The sequence below is a fragment of the Protopterus annectens genome, chromosome 11.part0 (genome assembly GCF_019279795.1).
Source record: "Protopterus annectens isolate FY-2018-M chromosome 11.part0, PAN1.0, whole genome shotgun sequence".
NCBI lineage: Eukaryota > Metazoa > Chordata > Ceratodontiformes > Protopteridae > Protopterus > Protopterus annectens.
The window spans coordinates 1,309,448,528-1,309,467,125 of record NC_056745.1 but is presented as its reverse complement, the minus strand read 5'-3'; the positions used below and the strand labels follow the sequence as shown (position 1 = coordinate 1,309,467,125).

The window sequence follows — 18,598 nt, the reverse complement described above, 5'->3', positions numbered from 1 at the left end:
TGAGATTCTGTAGTCGTTCCGAAGTGAAGTAGGCTCGCAGACTTCTCGTATCCAATCTGGCCCCTATGAACTCTATCACTTGTGTCGGAGCAAGGGAGGATTTGTCCGTATTGATCGTGATGCCCAACTGGGGAGCTAGGCGGAGAAAAAAGTCCCTGGCTGAGCAGAGTAGATGTCTTGTTGGGGCGGTCAGGAGCCAGTCGTCCAGGTACAGGAAGACCTGCATTCCCTGGAGTCTCAGGTGGGCCGCTATCACTGCTAAAACTCTGGTGAACACCCTGAGGGCTGTGGTGAGGCCAAAGGGAAGGACCCTGAACTGATGGTGGCTGGCTCCCAGCCGGAAGCGGAGAAACCTCCTGGATCATCTATCCATTAAAATGTGGTAGTACGCATCCTTGAGGTCTATTGAGCACATCCAGTCGCTCTCCCGCAAGAGGGGGAGAATGGATTGAAGAGTGACCATTCGGAATTTTTCCTTGGTTACCAACAGATTCAAGAGGGAAAGGTCTAGAATTGGTCTCAAAGTCCCCCGTCTTTTTTGGCACCAGAAAGAACCTGGAGTAGAACCCTAATCCGAGCTGGTCTGGGGGGACGGGTTGGATGGCTCTTTTTTCTAGCAGCTGCTAGATTTCTGCGGCTGCAGCCTCCCTCTGACCGGGTGGTACATCGGGGAGGTTCCTGAGTCTGGGGACATGTTGCATTGGGATTTTGTAACCTCTGGATATGATCCGAAGCACTCGGTGGTCTGACATGATGGACTTTCATGCCGCCAGATGCCTCGAGAAGGGCCCAGACTGCCTCCAGAATGGAGCAGTCGGGCAACCTTTCAGGGCTGTTGCGTGGGCCAATCAGAGAAGGATTCTCTGGACCCAAAGTTTCTCGGGGCCCCTCTGCCTCTAGGGCGGCGTCCTCCCTGTCCTCCTCTGCCACGGAAGGACTGGTTGTCCGGAGCAGGTTGGGAATGTTGCGATTTCCGGAACCACATCTTCTTCTGTCCCTTTTGGTTCTTGGAGAAGGACCTCTGGGGAGCAGAGAAGCGGACTCCAATGGCAGACAACGTCTTCCCATCCTTCTCACTCTGGCCAAGTGTCTCGCGAATGGTCTTGCCAAACACGGCAGAACCATCAAAGGGGGCATTCGCAAAGGACGCCTTACAGGGCACTGTGAAGTCACAATGTCGGAGCCAGGCTTGGCGTCTTATAACTAGGCCCACTCCGCTAGCTCTAGCGGCTCCCTCAGTGGCGTGGGACAACAGCCGCATAGAGGTATTGGAAATAGATCTTAGAGTGGCCATACGAGTGGAGTACAACTGCTTGTCCTCCGCTGACATGGACTCTGGGGGGGAAGCAGCGTATTCTTTAATAAGATCTCGCTGCATCCTGATGACATGTGCCATGTAGTTCAGGGACCTTACTGAGAAGGTCGCTGAACTAAATACCCGCTTCCCAAGGCGATCCATCGAGTAGGACTCCTTGCTCAGTGGATGGACTGAGGGGCTCTCCTGAGCTAGTTCCCTCTTAGTGGCTGCCGCCATCAACATGGCATCTACGGGGGACCCTTGCTCAAGTGGGACCGGTCTGGGGGGGGGCTCAAAATCCTATCCTGGCATTTAGGGACGGGCTCCACAGTGTCCGGCTCCTTCCACACCCTGGTGGTAATAAGATCCACCAGGGGGTCGGCCGGAGGGGGCACCCAAGAGGTAGACGGGCCTGCTTCGAATGCCTCCAGAAACACGGACTCGTCGGAGGAAGCCTTGGGGGCAGACCACCCCCCCCGATCCTGAGCATTTCCATGATGTCTCCAAAGGAGACATCCTCAGGGGGTGACCTTGGGGAGCCTTCCCCTTCATCCAAGTCCGTGTCCTCTGTTAAGGACTCGGGGGAGTCCACGTACCTCCTCTTACACTTATGCTTGTGAGGCACTTCCTCGGGGGGCTGTCCGAGGAGGTCTCACCAGCAATATCCTGTTCCAATGGAACAACCTGGGACATCGAAGCAGGCTGTCCCTGTGGCCGGGTGATGGAAGCCTGACCTAGCAGAGAGGGAGTGCAGGGTGGAGCAGAGGCAAGGACCGGGGGTCCGGATGCTCTCGACAGAGCCCTCTCCACTACATCGAAGTCCGAGGGGGAGCCGCTCTCTCTCGGCTCCGAAAGCAGACTCCCACTCGGATCTGATGAAGGGATCGGAACCGGCGCCGAGACCATCTGATCCGAAGGAACCGTGTGCTCAGACCTGGCCGGAGCCTAAGGCACACCGAGACCCTCGGATCCGAAGCTCGGCCCCCGGCTCCAAGAGGTCGGATCCGACAATGGAACCGACAGACTCGAGGGCAGGGTCGGATCCGAAGTACCCAGTACTGTCGGCGCCGACCCACCCCCGGCTCCAACGCTGCCCGGCTCCGAGCGCTCCGAACCCAGGAAGCGGGACGGAGAAGGAGCTATCGGTGCAAAAAAAAGGTATCGAGCCCCCCCCCCCTTCGGAGGGGGGGGGGGGGGCAAGAGCACTCCCATCTGCAGCTGGGCCTGGATGAACCTTCTCATCATCCGGTCCAAGTCTGCATCAGAAAGGCTATAAGTGGATCTCGACGAGTCCACCGAGGCGGGTCTGGAATGCCGCCTCGATTACCTTGACGGAGATCGGGTCTCCTCCTCCTGGGTCCAGGGGAGAAGCAAGGATATCGGATCCAAGGAGGAGGAGACCTGGAAGCCATGGAGGGAGAAGCCCGCTTAGCTGGGGGGGGCCGAAGCAGAGGCCTCGGTCCGCCGCTTGTGGTGATTCTCCCTCCTAGCCTCCCTGTCCTCCGGCGCCTTAGTGGGAGTTTGAATCCCGGCCGGGGGAAGGGGGACAGGAGTGGCCACCACCAAGGGCAGAGGAGGTGCCACGGGAGAAACGGAGGCCGAAGCCGAATCCAGGGGCAGAAGTCCAGCCAGGATCAGCTTCGACCTCCGATCTTTCAGTGCCCTGGGGTTGAACGCTGCACAGATAGCACACCTCGAGGACAGGTGTTCAACCCCAAGGCACCGAACACACAGAGTGTGGCCATCTGCCGGGGAAAGCTTATGGCCACACTTGGTACACTTGGAAAAAATGGGTTTTGGGGCCTCTGACATGATAACCCAAAAAAAACTAAAGTAATCTACGCAAGCACACTGGGCCCCAAACACAACACACGCACACTACGACCAGCCAGGGGAGGATTTACACTAAAAATTAAAGAAATTAATGAAAGGGAAACCTAAAACACACACACTGTTTAAACAATGCAGAAAATAACTCTAATTTTACAGTTTTGAAGCACTTATCTGATAAATCGCCAGGAGCTCAAAATCCAGCTGTCTCATCTAAGAGCAGCAAACTAGATCTGAGGTCATTTGAGGTTGGCAGGGGATTATGGGTGAGGGGAGGAGCTAGGAGCTCGGATCCATAGCTGTATAATAAGTTGCCGGCTCGGATCCGATATCGGATCCAAGACCCAAAGGTTGCTGACAAATGAAGTCCCTACTCCAGATCTAAGGATATTACTCCAAGCTTGTGTTCATTATCTCAGAAATCACTGGAAAGAGGTCATGTGCTTGGCATATGGAAGGTAGCATATGTGGCACCTGTGCCCTTCATGCAAGGTCAGAAATTATAGACCTGTTAGTCTCTCATGCATTTAGGGAAAGTGCTTTGAAAGAGTGAGGGTAAGTGGTATGAGGGGGCTGAATTATAAAAGTCGTTACAGGTAGTATCTCAATATACTACTAAATATGGATTAGTTCGGAATGAGTCAATAAATATTTATAAATTTGTTCATGATGACAATTTTGTTGCTAGTGATCTCAGGATTAGCAGAAATTATGGGAGAGCTAGTAGGTGGTGGAATATTAATCTTTTGTATAACAAAACTAGACCTGGTAATTTCTTTTAACCACAACTTGGATGGCTGGGTGGGTATAAGATTGTCTGATCATGTATTTATTGGAAGCAAACTCTATGAAGGCCTTTCTAAGCACTGAGCTTGAAACGAAGCTTGAATGTCAAGTTATAAAAAGTTCATATGAATAACAAAATGAATATATGAAACGTACTGATCTATTAAGAGCAAACTCCACTTTAATGTTACAAAATTTAACAATGAAGTAAAAAAGTAGGCATGTAAACATACGTGTATTTACAAACATACAACTAAACAGACTGTTTTGTTCACATACACATAAGAAACACAGAACTAAAATCACTCAGTATTAAATCCAATACCATTTTATTAGGTGATCTGAACTATCCAACTATAAATGGGAAAACCTACACCACCACTAGTGCACGAGCAGAGAGATTCCTGGACCTTGTTAATACAAATGCCGTACAACAATTAGCCCACTAAGAGGAAGAACATCTTGGATCTTGTCCTTACTATAACTAATATGGAAGCATCTTGCACCATCCCTTGCGTATTTTCATCACTTGTTAGGTCTGACCATAAAGTAGTCTCCCTCAAAATAAAACTGAAACCGGACTCCCTTCCCCCAAAGTATCATGAGAAATTTCTTTAAGACAAAATATGTACTCCTAAGTGACACAATGTCAAGCTTCAAACTCCCATCAAACTCAGTCAATTCCACTGAATATGCAGAAACATACACCGCCACACTGTAGCACCAGCATGTAATCAGATGCAACTGTACCCAGTAGGAACAAGTGCAGGACAAAGCCAAGAAACAGACCCACATGGTGGAACTATAACATCACCAAACTTTATAATAAAAAGAAAAAAATACTGACCAAAAGTAAGAAGAGTAAATCCCAGAATGTTAGAGCCCTTGGAAATAACTCAGCAGTTTAATAATATCCACCAAAGCCAAGTTTGAGGCTAAAATAGCTACCCAAGCCAAAGTCAATCACAGGGCATTTTTTAGTTATGTTCGTAATTTCAAAAGCACAATGCAGCAAAGTGCTGATATGTCTGTGAACAACCTTACCTACACAGAGTTTGAAAATATAGCAAACCTACTGGCCAATAAATTTAGTTCTAACTTTACTCCTCTCTCCCCTTCAGCTGTCCTTCAAGATATACTTGAAACTGGCTCGACTCCAGTTATCACACAAGGCCAAGTCCTAAAAGTGCTATCAAATACTAAAAATACTGCATCAATGGGTCCCAACAATACCCTTGGACACATCATAAATAGCATGATGCACAATTTAACTACACCCCTAACAACACAGGTTCAATTTTAGCCTCCACACAGGTTTTGCACCAAGCAAATGCAAAATAGCTAATTATTCCCCCTGCATAAGAGTGGACCTTCCACAGACCCAAGCAATTACAGACCTACAAGTCTGACCAGCCTCGTATGGAAAGCCACGGAAAGACTTATCGTGGAACTACGAAATCAGGACAAAGGGAACCTCCAAACACTAGACCCACCTTGGTTTGGATTCATCAAGAGCAGATCATGCTTACTCAACATGGTGCATTTTATTTAAAAGGTCAAAGTAATGGATGAAGGCAAAATGGTACACACCTCATAACCTCAGCCTGCCCAAGGCTTCTGACAATTCTCTAATCATGCATTATACAAAAGCTAAATAACCTGTAAATAAGCCTCTATGTTATCCAATGGATTGTGCACTGGCTCCCAGACAGGACAGACATCATCAAAATAGGGGAAGTTACCTTCACAAAGACATCAGTCACCACTGGAGTCCCCCCCCCCCCCCCGGGGTTCTGCGCTGGGGAACTCCCCTGTTTGGTATTTACTTTTCTGAAGTAAAAGCCAATATCAAAGGGCTCTGGAAGACTAGTTTTAAAGATGACTGCAAGGTGGGAGCAGTCACTGAATCTGTATATGACTAAGCCATCCTGCGGGAAGGTTTGTCTCAAACAACCGGTACAAAATCACGGACTTAAACTAAATGTCAAAAATGCTTTACTGTATCCTTTGGGAAGTCATCTACCACAGGGAGCTACCACATTGATAATACACTCCTTCCTAAGAGCTAACCCAGTTGTTTGGGAATTTATGTGGATAGTGACCTACCTTCTCACCAACATGTGTCCACTGTTAAAAAGTCCTTCTATATTACAGAGCTTATAAACAAAAGGATTCTGTCTAAATCTAGGGACATCATTGCCCCCTTTACTCAGCCCTCATTAGACCAATCACTGAATACAATGCCTGCTTTGGCATGTACCTGTCTGGGCAGATGCAACAACTGGAAAATCCACAGAGATATCTTACTAAATGGATACTAGGTCTAAACAACTTATGTCCTACACTGACGGACTCAAAGCCCTGCCACTATACTCTGTATCCTACAGGCTGCTAAGACGTCCTGTGCTTGGCATACAAGTAATCTTCTGACCAGTTATTGACTGACTTACTACACATCAGCAAGTCAAATGACATCAGAAACAGGTTCATAGGTTCAAGGGTGTTTAACAGGCTAATGACCACAAGGACCTTTTAAGCCTAGCCATGCATCCCAAATCTCTGACAAGTTCTGGTACCCTTAATAAGGGTAAGCAAGGGCTTTGGAGATTAAACATTTACAAGCATAGGCCTGGAAGAAGAACCATTTACAGTCTGCCTGTGTCCGTCACAGACAGGTGCCAAACCAAGAATGAATTTCCTGTTCCCCATCCAATTGTCAAAGTTATACGAGTTGAATTAAGGAGGAACTCTGCTTCACTTGGATGGGGAGCCTGTTCCAGAGAAGGGGTAGCCTCTGGGATACATACCCATCTCTGCAGCAGGTCCTATTTATAAAACAGGCAAGGTGCAAGTCTTTAGAACATGTAATTCTGGTGCTGTTTTCTGGATATGCATGAGGTCCATCAGAGTGGGGTCTGACAATGCATTGTATGCCAGGCATAGATCTCCCCTCAACAGCCTGTAGGAGACAGAATACAGGGATTAGGGCTTGAGGCGATCTCCATATGACATGTTACTTACACCCTGTATTCTTTTAGGGAGGAACCTCTGTGGCGGTTCCAACTCTTGGATATGCCTGGTAAGGTACGTACCAAAGGGGGCACTGTACTCAATGACAGGTCTGATGAATACGCTGCCTAGAAATCTAATCCTCACCTGCATCATCAACAGAATGATTCAGTGGGACAAGTATATCTCACAGAGGATATTGCTGCTCTGGAACAGACTCCCCATTCACACAAAATACAGTTCATCCCTGTCCATTTTCAAGCTCAACTTAAATTTATGGAATGGGGAACAGAAAATTTACCCCCGGACTGACCCCTGCACTACTAATGGACAGAGCCAGCTCAAAATCTTTATCCCGTGCATGGGTCCCTTCAAATTATCTACTGTATGATCCCAGTTATTCTCAGGGGTAATATACAATTACTGACCATGGGATGGGTAATGCCAATCTACAACCAAATTGGATAGGTTATTTTGTGCTCAAAAAGCAACACTGATTAAGCTTAAAATTGCCCTCAAGGGAAGCTAGGCTAGTACTTCGCTATAATTCTATAAGAAATGGTTTGTTAAGCTTAATTAAAATGGAAGACAACAATCAACAGTCAATGATAAGTAATACATACCCAAGTACTGTGGATTTTTATCTACAACTTCGCTCATTTCACCAACAAGTTCGATACTAGTGTATCTAACTGCCAAATGGACAGTCTCAGGAAGCTGAACAACACCTTCCAAGACTTCGGTTAATGTGGGGTTATTATCTCTGAAAACAAAGAAAAAGTTATTACACAGTGGAAGCACCATGACATCAAATGCCACCAAAAGAAAAGAACAAATACACACCATAAAAACAAACATTAAGCAGCTACATTTTTTTCAAATACATTTTTGAAGAAAAGCAATGCAAGGTAACTGCAAGGATCACCCAAGGAGAATACACCTTTCCTGTCAGTCTAAACTAGTCCTTGGAGGCATTCCTCCCTGCTTCTCCCACACATTCTACAAGTCTTTAACTCATGTGGATACTTAGTCACTTAACCTTTACAGAAAAATGTCAAAACTGTAGATGCTGATACAACCTGATAAATCGAGCTCTGTACCCTCAAGATGTTTTAAAATAAATTTGCATTAACAAATAATTTACTTAAAGCTACCAGTACAGATGAATGAAAAAAGACACTAAGTGAGATAAAATAATATTCCTTAGCATGCAGTCTCTCAGCTTCCTAAACCAATAAAAGTAACAGGTTTATATAGTCTTTAGCATGGCAGCGCCCTTTTACTCCAACCATACAACAGGCATGGCTAGCCAATCCATGTCTGCCATTAAGTCGATCAGATGAGTTGATCTTACTGCTTAGGGTGCGATTTGTGTTCAAGTTAAGTGGACAGCTTGAAATGGTTAGGCAGTAGACCCACAGCTGAGAAACATTTGATGTCAACAGTGAACACTTAGCATCAGAGCATTTCGGTAATCATTGGCATTTGAAATTACTCCTGATGATCTGAGTTATTCTGCTGCAAAAACGTACTGGTTTAAAAAGGGTCAAGAAATATCAGAGTTCTGTACTATAGCCAAGAAAAAACAAGTCTGCATATGATACATCTATTACCAATGTTTTTATAGACAGAATAAGCATATTTTATTTAATAATTTCGACATGGTATTATATTTAATATAAGTGAGATGAGTTCTGTGTTGCATTTTGGGGGCAAATACACATGCATATTAACAACACAGTTCATTGGTTGGTTGACAGTTTAAATACAGATGACAGTAATGGTGAACAGATTCTGATAAGGTCAATTATTTCAATTTTGGATAGTTTTGTGTTGGAGTTCTTGTACTGTAAAGGTATCCAGTAATCCTAGAAACCTCAAAGCCTGAAGTCACACACTTCTACATCATCCAAGTTCGCTGAAGTCTCCAATAAGGTAGAGCATGCGAGGAAATGGTGGTAGGTCGACATGCATTTCCCTAACAAAGTTGAGGGGGAAATCTACTGCTAAATTCCTCCCCCTACTTGTAAGATCAACCAGAAGAGGATAATCATATCTCTCAGTGAGGAAAACAGGTCAATCCCTTGGGTGCCCCATCCCAAAAGACTGTGGCCAGATAACACTTCCAAAACATCAGCTGTAGGAGAGGACCACAAGAGGAAAGTACAATTCTGTGAGCACAATCATTATAACAGTAAGTGTTCGAATAGGATTATTCTTCCAGCAGTATTCCTGACCTACTGGAATTAGCCAGAGGCAAACAATACATCTGACTGTCTCAAATCCCAAAGATCTCCAGATGTGTTGGTGTAAACTGGCAAGACTCCTCCCTAAAAAAGACACGTGGCTACACTCAAGAAAAAAATGGGCAGATAGCCTGTACCATCCTTTTTCTTTTTTGATGGTGAAGGTATGGGGATATGACCTGTGAAGGAAAGAGCATTTTCCTTTTCTTACAGCCCAATAACCATGGTACCAAAAAGATATGTAGGCAATAATGGCCAAACAGTCCAAACTGCAGCCTCTGAAGACTTCAGACCACTGATTACTGAAGAGATGAAGATGGATAGTAATACCACCACTTTACCCCCCCCCCCCAAGATACTAGACGGTCACAGTGAACTGAAGAAAAATGGAAAGGGGAGAAGTGGGTGAAAAACAGCACTGCAACTGTTACCCTAATTAACCATCTGCTGATAAGAAGTATACTCAAAAACTATCATACTTGCTCTTTCATGTAATCACTGCGCAAAAGTGTATGATGCACAAGAAGATTACAGACGCAGCATCAGCAAAGGAAGGTGGAATCTAGTGTAAAAAAAAGAAATAAAACACAGCCTCCTTTCTCTACCTCTTTAATCAACAAGGTTGGATGCCCAGCGAAAGCTTTGCGAATAAAAGTGCCAAGCCCTACCTAACTTCTGGAGTGTAAATACAGATTATACTTTGGTGGTGCTGCAGTAGCGTTGTCGCCTCATAGCAAGACGTTGTCCCGTTCGATTCCCGGCTAGAGCGTCTTCTGTGTGGAGGCATGCGTGAATGGGGCGTGCCTTTGTTGAAGGTTGTGCGTTAGGGCTGGTAACCCGGTACGTAAAAATCCACTACCAATCATTAGCGGACCGGAGTTCCACTGTGGCGACCCCTAACCGGGAAAAGCTGAAAGACACAAACAAACTTTTTAGAAAAGTTGGAGGACCAAATAGTTGCCCTACAGATTGAAAAAGGTTGCAGATGTGGCAGAAGCTCTAACAAGATAAACTCTTATTTTGCCCCTGCAAAGCTTTTTCATGTCTTTCACAGTAGAACAAAATCCACTTAAACATTCTGAAAAGTGCTTCCTTGAAGTCTAGCTTGCCCTGTTTCCCTGGTGCAAAAGACAGCTGTTCTATGCGGCAAGTCTCTGGTTCAGTCAGTATAGTACCAGGGTTTTCTGAAAACATTTAGTAAGCATGAACTAATCTCTCCTTTAGATATCCTAGCTTGGGAAAAAACAATTTTAGCATGAAAGGATTAGTTATAATGCTCACCACATTCCCGTAAAACACAGTGTTATGGTTCCTTTCACATCAGGGCTTGCAATTCTGAAATCTTAATACCCAAGGTAATGAAGACCAGAACAGTTGTATTTCAGGATAAGTACCTTACATGAAGTAGCAGTTACAAACTCAAATGGATCCAAGGGCAACTTCTCAAGCATCATGTTGAGGTACCAAGGTTGACTGATAGGGCTCCCTGTTAGGAGATGCAAGATACCCTCAAAACTTTTTAACCTGCAAATGTTCATTAGTAACAGACAGAGGGGCAGACATGCTGAACTGGCCAAAGATGTACTTGATGAAGGACAAGATATCCCTTGCTGCAAAGGAACACGAAAGGCAAGAAAATAATCAGTGTCAGTCTTTGGTGCGATTCTAGTAGTTCTTACTACACCACACACTTACACAAATTACTTACTTGCGTTAGATTTCTTTGCTTCTTCCAATAAGTGTCAGATTATCCATGCTGTCAGTCTAATGTACGGGACAGTCAAGTGTACCAAAGAACCCTAGTTTCTGTGTTAGCAGGTCTACTGCTAGAAGAGTGAATGGGATTTCCTCATACAACTGCCCAGCAGGAAGAACCAGTACTGTCTGACCAACAACAGGGTCCGAAGAGTAATCTTGGCTCCCTCCACTGTGACCTTGCACAGTACACTAGGTAGCAACTGGATCAGGTCTACACGCAATGAAAGGTCTGCTTTCCTGCAAGGAAATCTTGAACAAAATTTTGGGAGTGGATGGTTATCTCTACAGATGAACATATCTCTTCGTACTCCTAATGCCAACTCCCTGGCTTACACAGTTATTATGTGGAGGAGTACTCCAACATGTTCAAGTATCATACGACTGGGGAACTGTCTATGGTCAGGAGGACTCATTTTCAAACTGTTTTGAAGGCCTTGAGCACTAGGATTTGAGATAACATTTCCTTTGCAGCAATTCACATTTTTACCTGTTCAACAGTCTGCACCCTGAGATTATCAGTATATGTCCTCCAAGCTTTGTCTGTCATAAAATTCTAATTGCAGACTCAGGGCTGAAAAGGCACCCCACATCTGCCCCAAGAGAAGCCCACCAAGCACACGCCATAAACCACAGTGTTCTGAATAACTCCATTGCTGTCAATGATGCCTTCTGAGATTGGTGTAAGAAAATTTTGTTAGGAAGGTCTTTTTTCCAGTTAAAGGAATGCTATGGATAAAACTCTGTCCAGGATAGGGTGATAACCAAAATCAATGTGCTGGGAATAAGTATGGACTGTGGCAGAATCCATGTACAGTAAACTGTTTGTTAGCGCTTTTACTTAATCATTTAAAGTTTTGATGCCTGGGATATCCAGATAGGTGAGGTTAATTTTCAGGGGAGGCTCAGAGACAAAATCTCTACAATCACTCAAACAATAACAGCACAAAACAGAAAATACGTAGATGATTAAAAAATGTAATAAAGCACATACAGAAAAAAGGACTACATAGTATTAGAATATTATACAAAACACATACAGAAGGCCTCCTTGCATTTTTGCCTCAAACTGGGCCAGAATTAAACAAGTCATCCAAGTACAAATAAATATGGATGCTCATCAACCACAGGAATTCTACAACTGATGCTATACTTTCTTGATCACCCAGGAAACAGCAGAGTCCAAACGGTAATGACGTAAACTGGAAGTTGCTGACCTACCTTGAACAGGAGGACATGTTTATGCACCCTTGAATGAAGAATAGGCAAGTTAGGCATCTTTGAGGTCCACAGCTACCATGAACACTCAAAGGAAGGAGGGACTGCATGGTGAGCATTACGAACTCTGTACCATTTAAGAAAATGTTCAATATCGACAGATATACAATGGGCCTCTATGAACAATTTGTTTTTTGGGGGGAAAGAGGAGTCCGGAATACAACCCTTGCCTCCTTCCCCCCAGAATAATTTTCTCTGGCTCCTTTTGTTTTCAACATCTTTATTAAATCATCATGTATGGCATAGGCAATCTTACATTTATATAAATGAAAAACAAACATTGACACCACTTTAGATGCAAACATCATACATCACAGCCACCACTGAAACAACTGTAGTTGCAATCATTATACATCACTTATAATCTACCCGGTCATTGTCAGTTAAGCATTATATGGCTCATTCAAATCTTGCTTCTTAAACCTTGTTCCTTCACACATATATTACAGGTTCATAGGTAGGTACTAGACTAGACTATCGGCCCTAGGGCCTATACAAGCCTTTCCATAACAATTCCCTGGATATTTCTTCCCACAATATTAATTTCCCTGAACCCCTGTCTAGCAGGGAGACTGACGTGATCCCCGAGGTGAGTTTCCTATCTCCCATCTAATCGTCAAGGTTCCTTTTGAAGAGGGCCAAGGAGGCGCTCTGCTTGACATGTATGAGCAGTTTAGTCCAAAGTATGAGAACTCTCTGGGTCAGGAACCTATCCCTCCAGCATGTTTTGTTCATTGTGATGACAAGGTTTAGATCCCTGGAGCGTGTGGCTCTGAGGGATGGGGATTTCTTTAAGTGGAGCATGTCCAACAACTCCCATATTTTTCTATGTAGTTTACTCAGTCCCTTTTCTAAAGGTCCCAATTCCAGTTGTTTTCTCTCTGTTACTATATTCACTACTTCTAATAAAGTTGGTCTGGACTTTGGATTTCCATTTTCTAGGAATTGCTTTTTTGGCAGCCACAGTAATTAGACTCAGCAAGGCTTTACTATGTCTAGGCAATTCCGATTCTGTATCATAGCTCAGAAAAATAATCTCTCCAGTCAATTCAATCCACTCACCCAGCAGCAATTCCGATTCTGTATCATAGCTCAAAAAAATAATCTCTCCAGTCAAATCAATCCACTCACCCAGCATCTCTGATAGAGCCGTTCGCAGGGAATCCCTAAGGCCAGCTCATTACAGTCCCAAAAAATATGTTCCCAGCCACCTCTTTCTTGCCCATCGCACCACCAACATTTGCTATTCACCTGAGGATAAATTCTTTGGAGTCTACTTGGGGTATAAAAATACTTATTGTAAACACTTTCAGACAAGGATCCTAAATATTCCAGACTCTGTTGCACATTTGGGAGATATACATACCCCCCCCCCATTGTCCCTTTGTGACTCGTTTATCTAATCTCTCTTCCCAATCCTCTCTAAGCTCCTCTGATTGATTCTTATAATCATCAAGCAATATTTCATATGCTCTACTAACTTTAATGGCAACTTCTCTTCTAGATTCTATTAAAAACTCTACCAGTCCTGGTCTTTCATTTAAGACCCCCCCCCCCCATTTCTTTCTCTTTGCCTACACTCTGACATCAGTCCATGATAGGGAAGGCAATCTCTAACTAACCTGCAGTCCAAATAAATTCTTGGCCTCTTCCCATTCTATTACCTTTCCCTTTCTAGTTATCTGCTCACAATACCTTGGTTCCTTTGGCAGTTTTCTCAAATAAATTCCAGCCCCCACTTGCCTACTGTCTGTATCCCTAACCACCGACATTCCCTACCGGCAGAATCTCTTCTCCATTCTCGTGCTGGTTTACTCCTTAGAATACTCCCTCCTATTTTATGAATATAATACTCTGTATGATTTTTGCTGTTCTCAAGAGTCTGCATCCAAAATCCCAATCTCTCCTTATTTCTTGAGTTTCCCCCTGTATCATCATTCCTTTCCACTTTGAATTACAGTTTTCTGCTTGTGCTATATACAAGAGCCTTAACTGTGCTGCTCTAAAATACCCCCTCAAATTGGGTAATCCTAATCTGCATTGTTCTATTGGGAGAATCAGCTTATCCCACTTGACCCTTGCTGTCTTCCCTTCCCAGATAAAATCCCTCAACTCTTTTTTAACTGCTATCCACAGCTTCTCCTCTGATTGATAAAAATATGCCTGACCTATGTATACGACTAAAGGGCCCAACACATTTTAATTGCTTGCTTCTTAGTATCCATACCACAAAACTTAGTTTCCAAATTTTTGTATCATCTTCTGTTTAGTCTCTTCCCACATATCCTTAGCTTCTACAACACAGTCATGTTTAATCCATACTCCTGAATACTTCATTTTATCATGTCCCCATAAATATGGATATTATTGGACCAATTAGTGTGTGCGTACATAATTTACCACTCTTGCCTTTGTTTTAGCTCCATTAATTTTGTATCCCGAGAAGATCGGAAACAGTCTTAAAATGTTCCACAATACTGTACTGTCACTTTCTGGTTTTGTCATGTATAAAATATCATCTGCAAATAGAGCCAGCTTTTCCTAAGTACCATACCAATTATATCCTTGAATTTTTAAGCCCCCCCCCTTTTTTTGCAAATGGTTCTAAATATAATGCAAACAAAGGGGAAAGTGGACAACCCTGCCTGGTTCCTCTACTCAAGCAGAGGTTATTGCAGCAGACCTCACCCACTTTAATTTTCGCCTCCTATCCCTCATATATACTCCTAATCAACCTTATAATTGTACCAAGGAAAGCAAATGCATCTATTGCCTGCTTATGAAGTCCCAAGTCTATTCTGTCAAATGCTTTCTCTGCGTCTAGACCCACCAATAACACTGGTATTTTCTTACATTATGCTTCCTTCTGGATCATCAGTGTTCCGTTAATACTGTCAAATGTTTGCCTCTTCTCCACAAAACCACACTGATCCATATCTACCAATTTTGGCATCAATTTTGCCATTCTTTTAGCCATTGCACACTTTATAATCGTGGCTCAGTACTGAAATGGCCCTATATGAAGCTAGATCCGATGAATCTTTATCCTCTTTAGGTAATACCGTTACCACAGCTTTCTTCTAGGATGCTGGTAGTTCACCTCCTCTTAAAATACTGTTAAAACCTTCCAGATCTTTATCAGTTTTTTTCCCCTCCTAGCTTCCAACCCTCCACAGGAATACCATCTATCTATCACTGTTTGGGTGTCTGCTTTGGAGGTCTCTGCTGCTTAGGCAGATTTTTATTTAGAGCCTCCGAGTATGTTTTTGTGTGTTTGGTTTGCTGTCGTGGTAGGTCTATTTGAGACTGGAATTGTAGTGAGTGTGGTTTCCTTCTCCTCCTGACTGGTTACGCCAGTACTGAGTTGACAGAGCTTAGCCTCCAGTTTGGCTATATGGTTGCATCTCTCATGTGTTGGAATTTGTTGGGAGGAGGAGAGGGTTGTCTGTGTACATGAGGCAGTTGTAACATTGCCTCAAGATTCCCATATTCATCAGCTGGACCGGAGAGGAGATTGACAATTGACCTTTGGACATGCTAGAATAGTATTGGGAATTCCTTTATAATTGAAAAAAGGGCCAATGGGGAACAAGGTACTCAAGGGGAGTTTGTGAGGGTGTAGTGCTTTTAATTTTTTAGTGCTGACTTATATAATTGCTTTAGTGAGCAAGTGCCAGGTAACTTAAATGCAATGTGTTACAGGTAACTTAAATGCAAAAACGACAAACAGTAACTTTCTTTCAAGTGAAACAAGGAAATAAGTACAGTAAGCAATGCAGATATCACTAGGGATCCACAGAAGCACTGAAAAGCCGCGTTGTAGGTGAAATTAGCGTTTCAGGGAAATAACAAGCAAACAAACAACAAGCATACAAACAATGCTAGATTCAGCAGGCCTGGATCTAGTCTATACTATAGCAAACAAGGTGTACCAATTTCGGTAAGAAACAGTTCAAATATGCAGGCACTATAAGCCTTTAACCAGAAATTCCCAGCTCAGAAGGGCAGAGTCCAGCCTCTCCTCCCACAAGAGTGCAGACCACGAACCTTCTTAATGTAAAATAACTGGCCTGAAGCCCAAGTGCTTAAACCAGAACCAATACACTTTTAGAATAACAGACACTGAGCCCTCAATCAGCAGTTTCCAACTTAGAAGGATGTAAGCTACCTGTCCTGCCACCACAGTGCAGGCCACAAACCTTCCTAATGTAAAACAACTGGTCTGAAGCCCAAGTGCTTAATCCAAAAGACTTAGAATGATAGCTACACTTTAATCAAGTTACTACCAAGCAGTAATAAATACAACTGAATACTTTAAAGAATGCCTGGATAATTGTGCTTTCATAAAATTAATGCAGTCTGTTCCTTCCAGCTTCTCTGGTATAGCCGAAAATATCAGGTTTTCCCTACGTGCTCTATCCTCCAATTCTATTTTTTGAAACCTCTCTTCTTGAGCAGTCTCACATTCAGACACCCTTTTCTTCATTTCAGCCTCTGATTTTTGAAGCTTTATCAGATATCTGTTTAATACTTCTTCAATTTTTCCAAACTTTTGTTGTTTGTATTGATATACTCCATCAGTGTTTTGTTTAGTTTAACCAGGTCTGTATGTAGCTGTCTTATATCCTCCTGTAGGTTACTGGAAATCATGTCTGAATGTTGCACTGCTTTCTGCTGAACAACCGCAAAACCTTCCCCAGTCAGTGTTTCTTCCTCACTTTCAGTAGCTGATTTTTTCCAGGTCTTCTGCATTTCTTTATTCTTGGCATCCAGGCAGTGCACTTACTTACCAGTTACTGAAATTTACCCGTAAACACAAGTCTACTGGCCTTCTCTGTTTAGTTTGTTTTCACACTGGGAGAGCTAGAAACAAGCTGTTACTCACTGTGCAGCCATCTGGGAAGTCCCCCTTTTCTCTGGCTGCTTAACCAAGAGGTGATTGAGAATGAGAAGCCCAACCCACTTTAATGAAATAGGAGAGGAGACTCTCCTATGAAAGGTGGGATGGTTGTGAATTCTACTTGTTAACCAAAAGAAATAATTTCTAACACTTGAAGGAGAAGGAATGTGGTTAGCTGAGGTGGGGGCAGGGGGACAGGGGATGGCACGCCCTGCTAAGTTCTGACTGTTCAGTGGATACTACGGATGTTTTTGCCATAAAGGCCTCCCACACATAACCTTTTTCTTACCTTGCCAGTTTTCCTTGGAAATCCTCTCTACTTCCAGACCTGCTGACCTCTGGTCTGTAGTCTGCAAAATATTTTTCATGAATAATTCCTACTATATCACCCAACAGGTGAGTGTAACAGTTGTCGGTTTCCATAATCTTTTCTGTTTTTTGTTCATGAGCACCTGAAGTAGTTGCTCTTCATCACACTCTAGAAGTTGAAATCTCAACCATGAACAGTCTTCCAATAGCCAACCCATTAGCAACTGTCCAAGATGTTGTATGCTGCATATACAGACAGCATCATATCTACACTGAATGTATCTGCCCACCTTTTGTGTCATACGTGCTGACATGCCGATATCAGCCTTCTCTTCTACCTCCTTCAAAATCTCATGTTGGTATTACGACAAGTGATAATCATGAAATAAGTATGAATGAAATGCAAACATCTTTCACAGCACTTTTCCATTTCCCTGCTTTCTTTTACCAGGAAGGGTGCTGTGGCCAGAAGTTAATATGGAGCCCCATGGCAGCATTAGCAGTTAGGTTCTTGTATAAACATTGCTGAGGTTTGCCAAATTCTACAAAATCAGCCAGATTTCTTGAAAGAGGGAGGCTGCAAGTTCAACTCCAAAAATCTGGTCATGAAAGCACTTCCAAAAGCCTCAAACAAATAAGACTGATGGTTTTTCCAAAGAAGACCTCTTCTGAAGTGGAAGCAGTTTCTTCACCATCCTAATATCCAACAGGAGAAAACAAATGGAGGTGTACACTAGCTCCCGGTCTTCCTCGTCCTTCCCTTTTAAATAATCAGATCCAATGAGCGGAAAGGACCCCCCCCCCAATACTTTTTATGAGCTGAGCAAAAATCTGTTGAGAGCTTTACCACGTGGCAAACATCTCTTCTGCAAGTTTATTAAAGTCTTGCACTGTAAGGCTTAAGAAAGGTAAAGAAGCAGTCTGGGCCTGAAAATTTTTAAGACTCAGTGAGCATACACTGGACACACCTGAGCTTTCAGAAAAACTGAGACAAGTGGTATCACCATAAGAGCAAATACTGAGTGACTGCAATCCACTGTCCTTAGTGTGACTATAGTGCACAGTATGTGCCCATGCACAGCGAAAATGTCTATCTGGATGCTGGAATTAGCAGATTTGTTGCATCTGCATCCAACATACATCCAAATCGGCAGATAAAAAAGAACCAAACACAGGTGCTGGGAAACT

General features: G+C 43.6%; 1 protein-coding gene across 1 annotated transcript in view; it reads right to left on the bottom strand.

Moving 5' to 3' along the window:
• Positions 1-18,598, bottom strand: part of TNPO3 (transportin 3) — a 2,808,908-nt gene that overhangs the window by 1,697,275 nt on the left and 1,093,035 nt on the right. Inside the window, exon 10 of the mRNA XM_044088630.1 lies at positions 7,546-7,685. Coding sequence (XP_043944565.1) covers positions 7,546-7,685 — 140 coding nt within the window. The remainder of the gene's footprint in view (positions 1-7,545; positions 7,686-18,598) is intronic.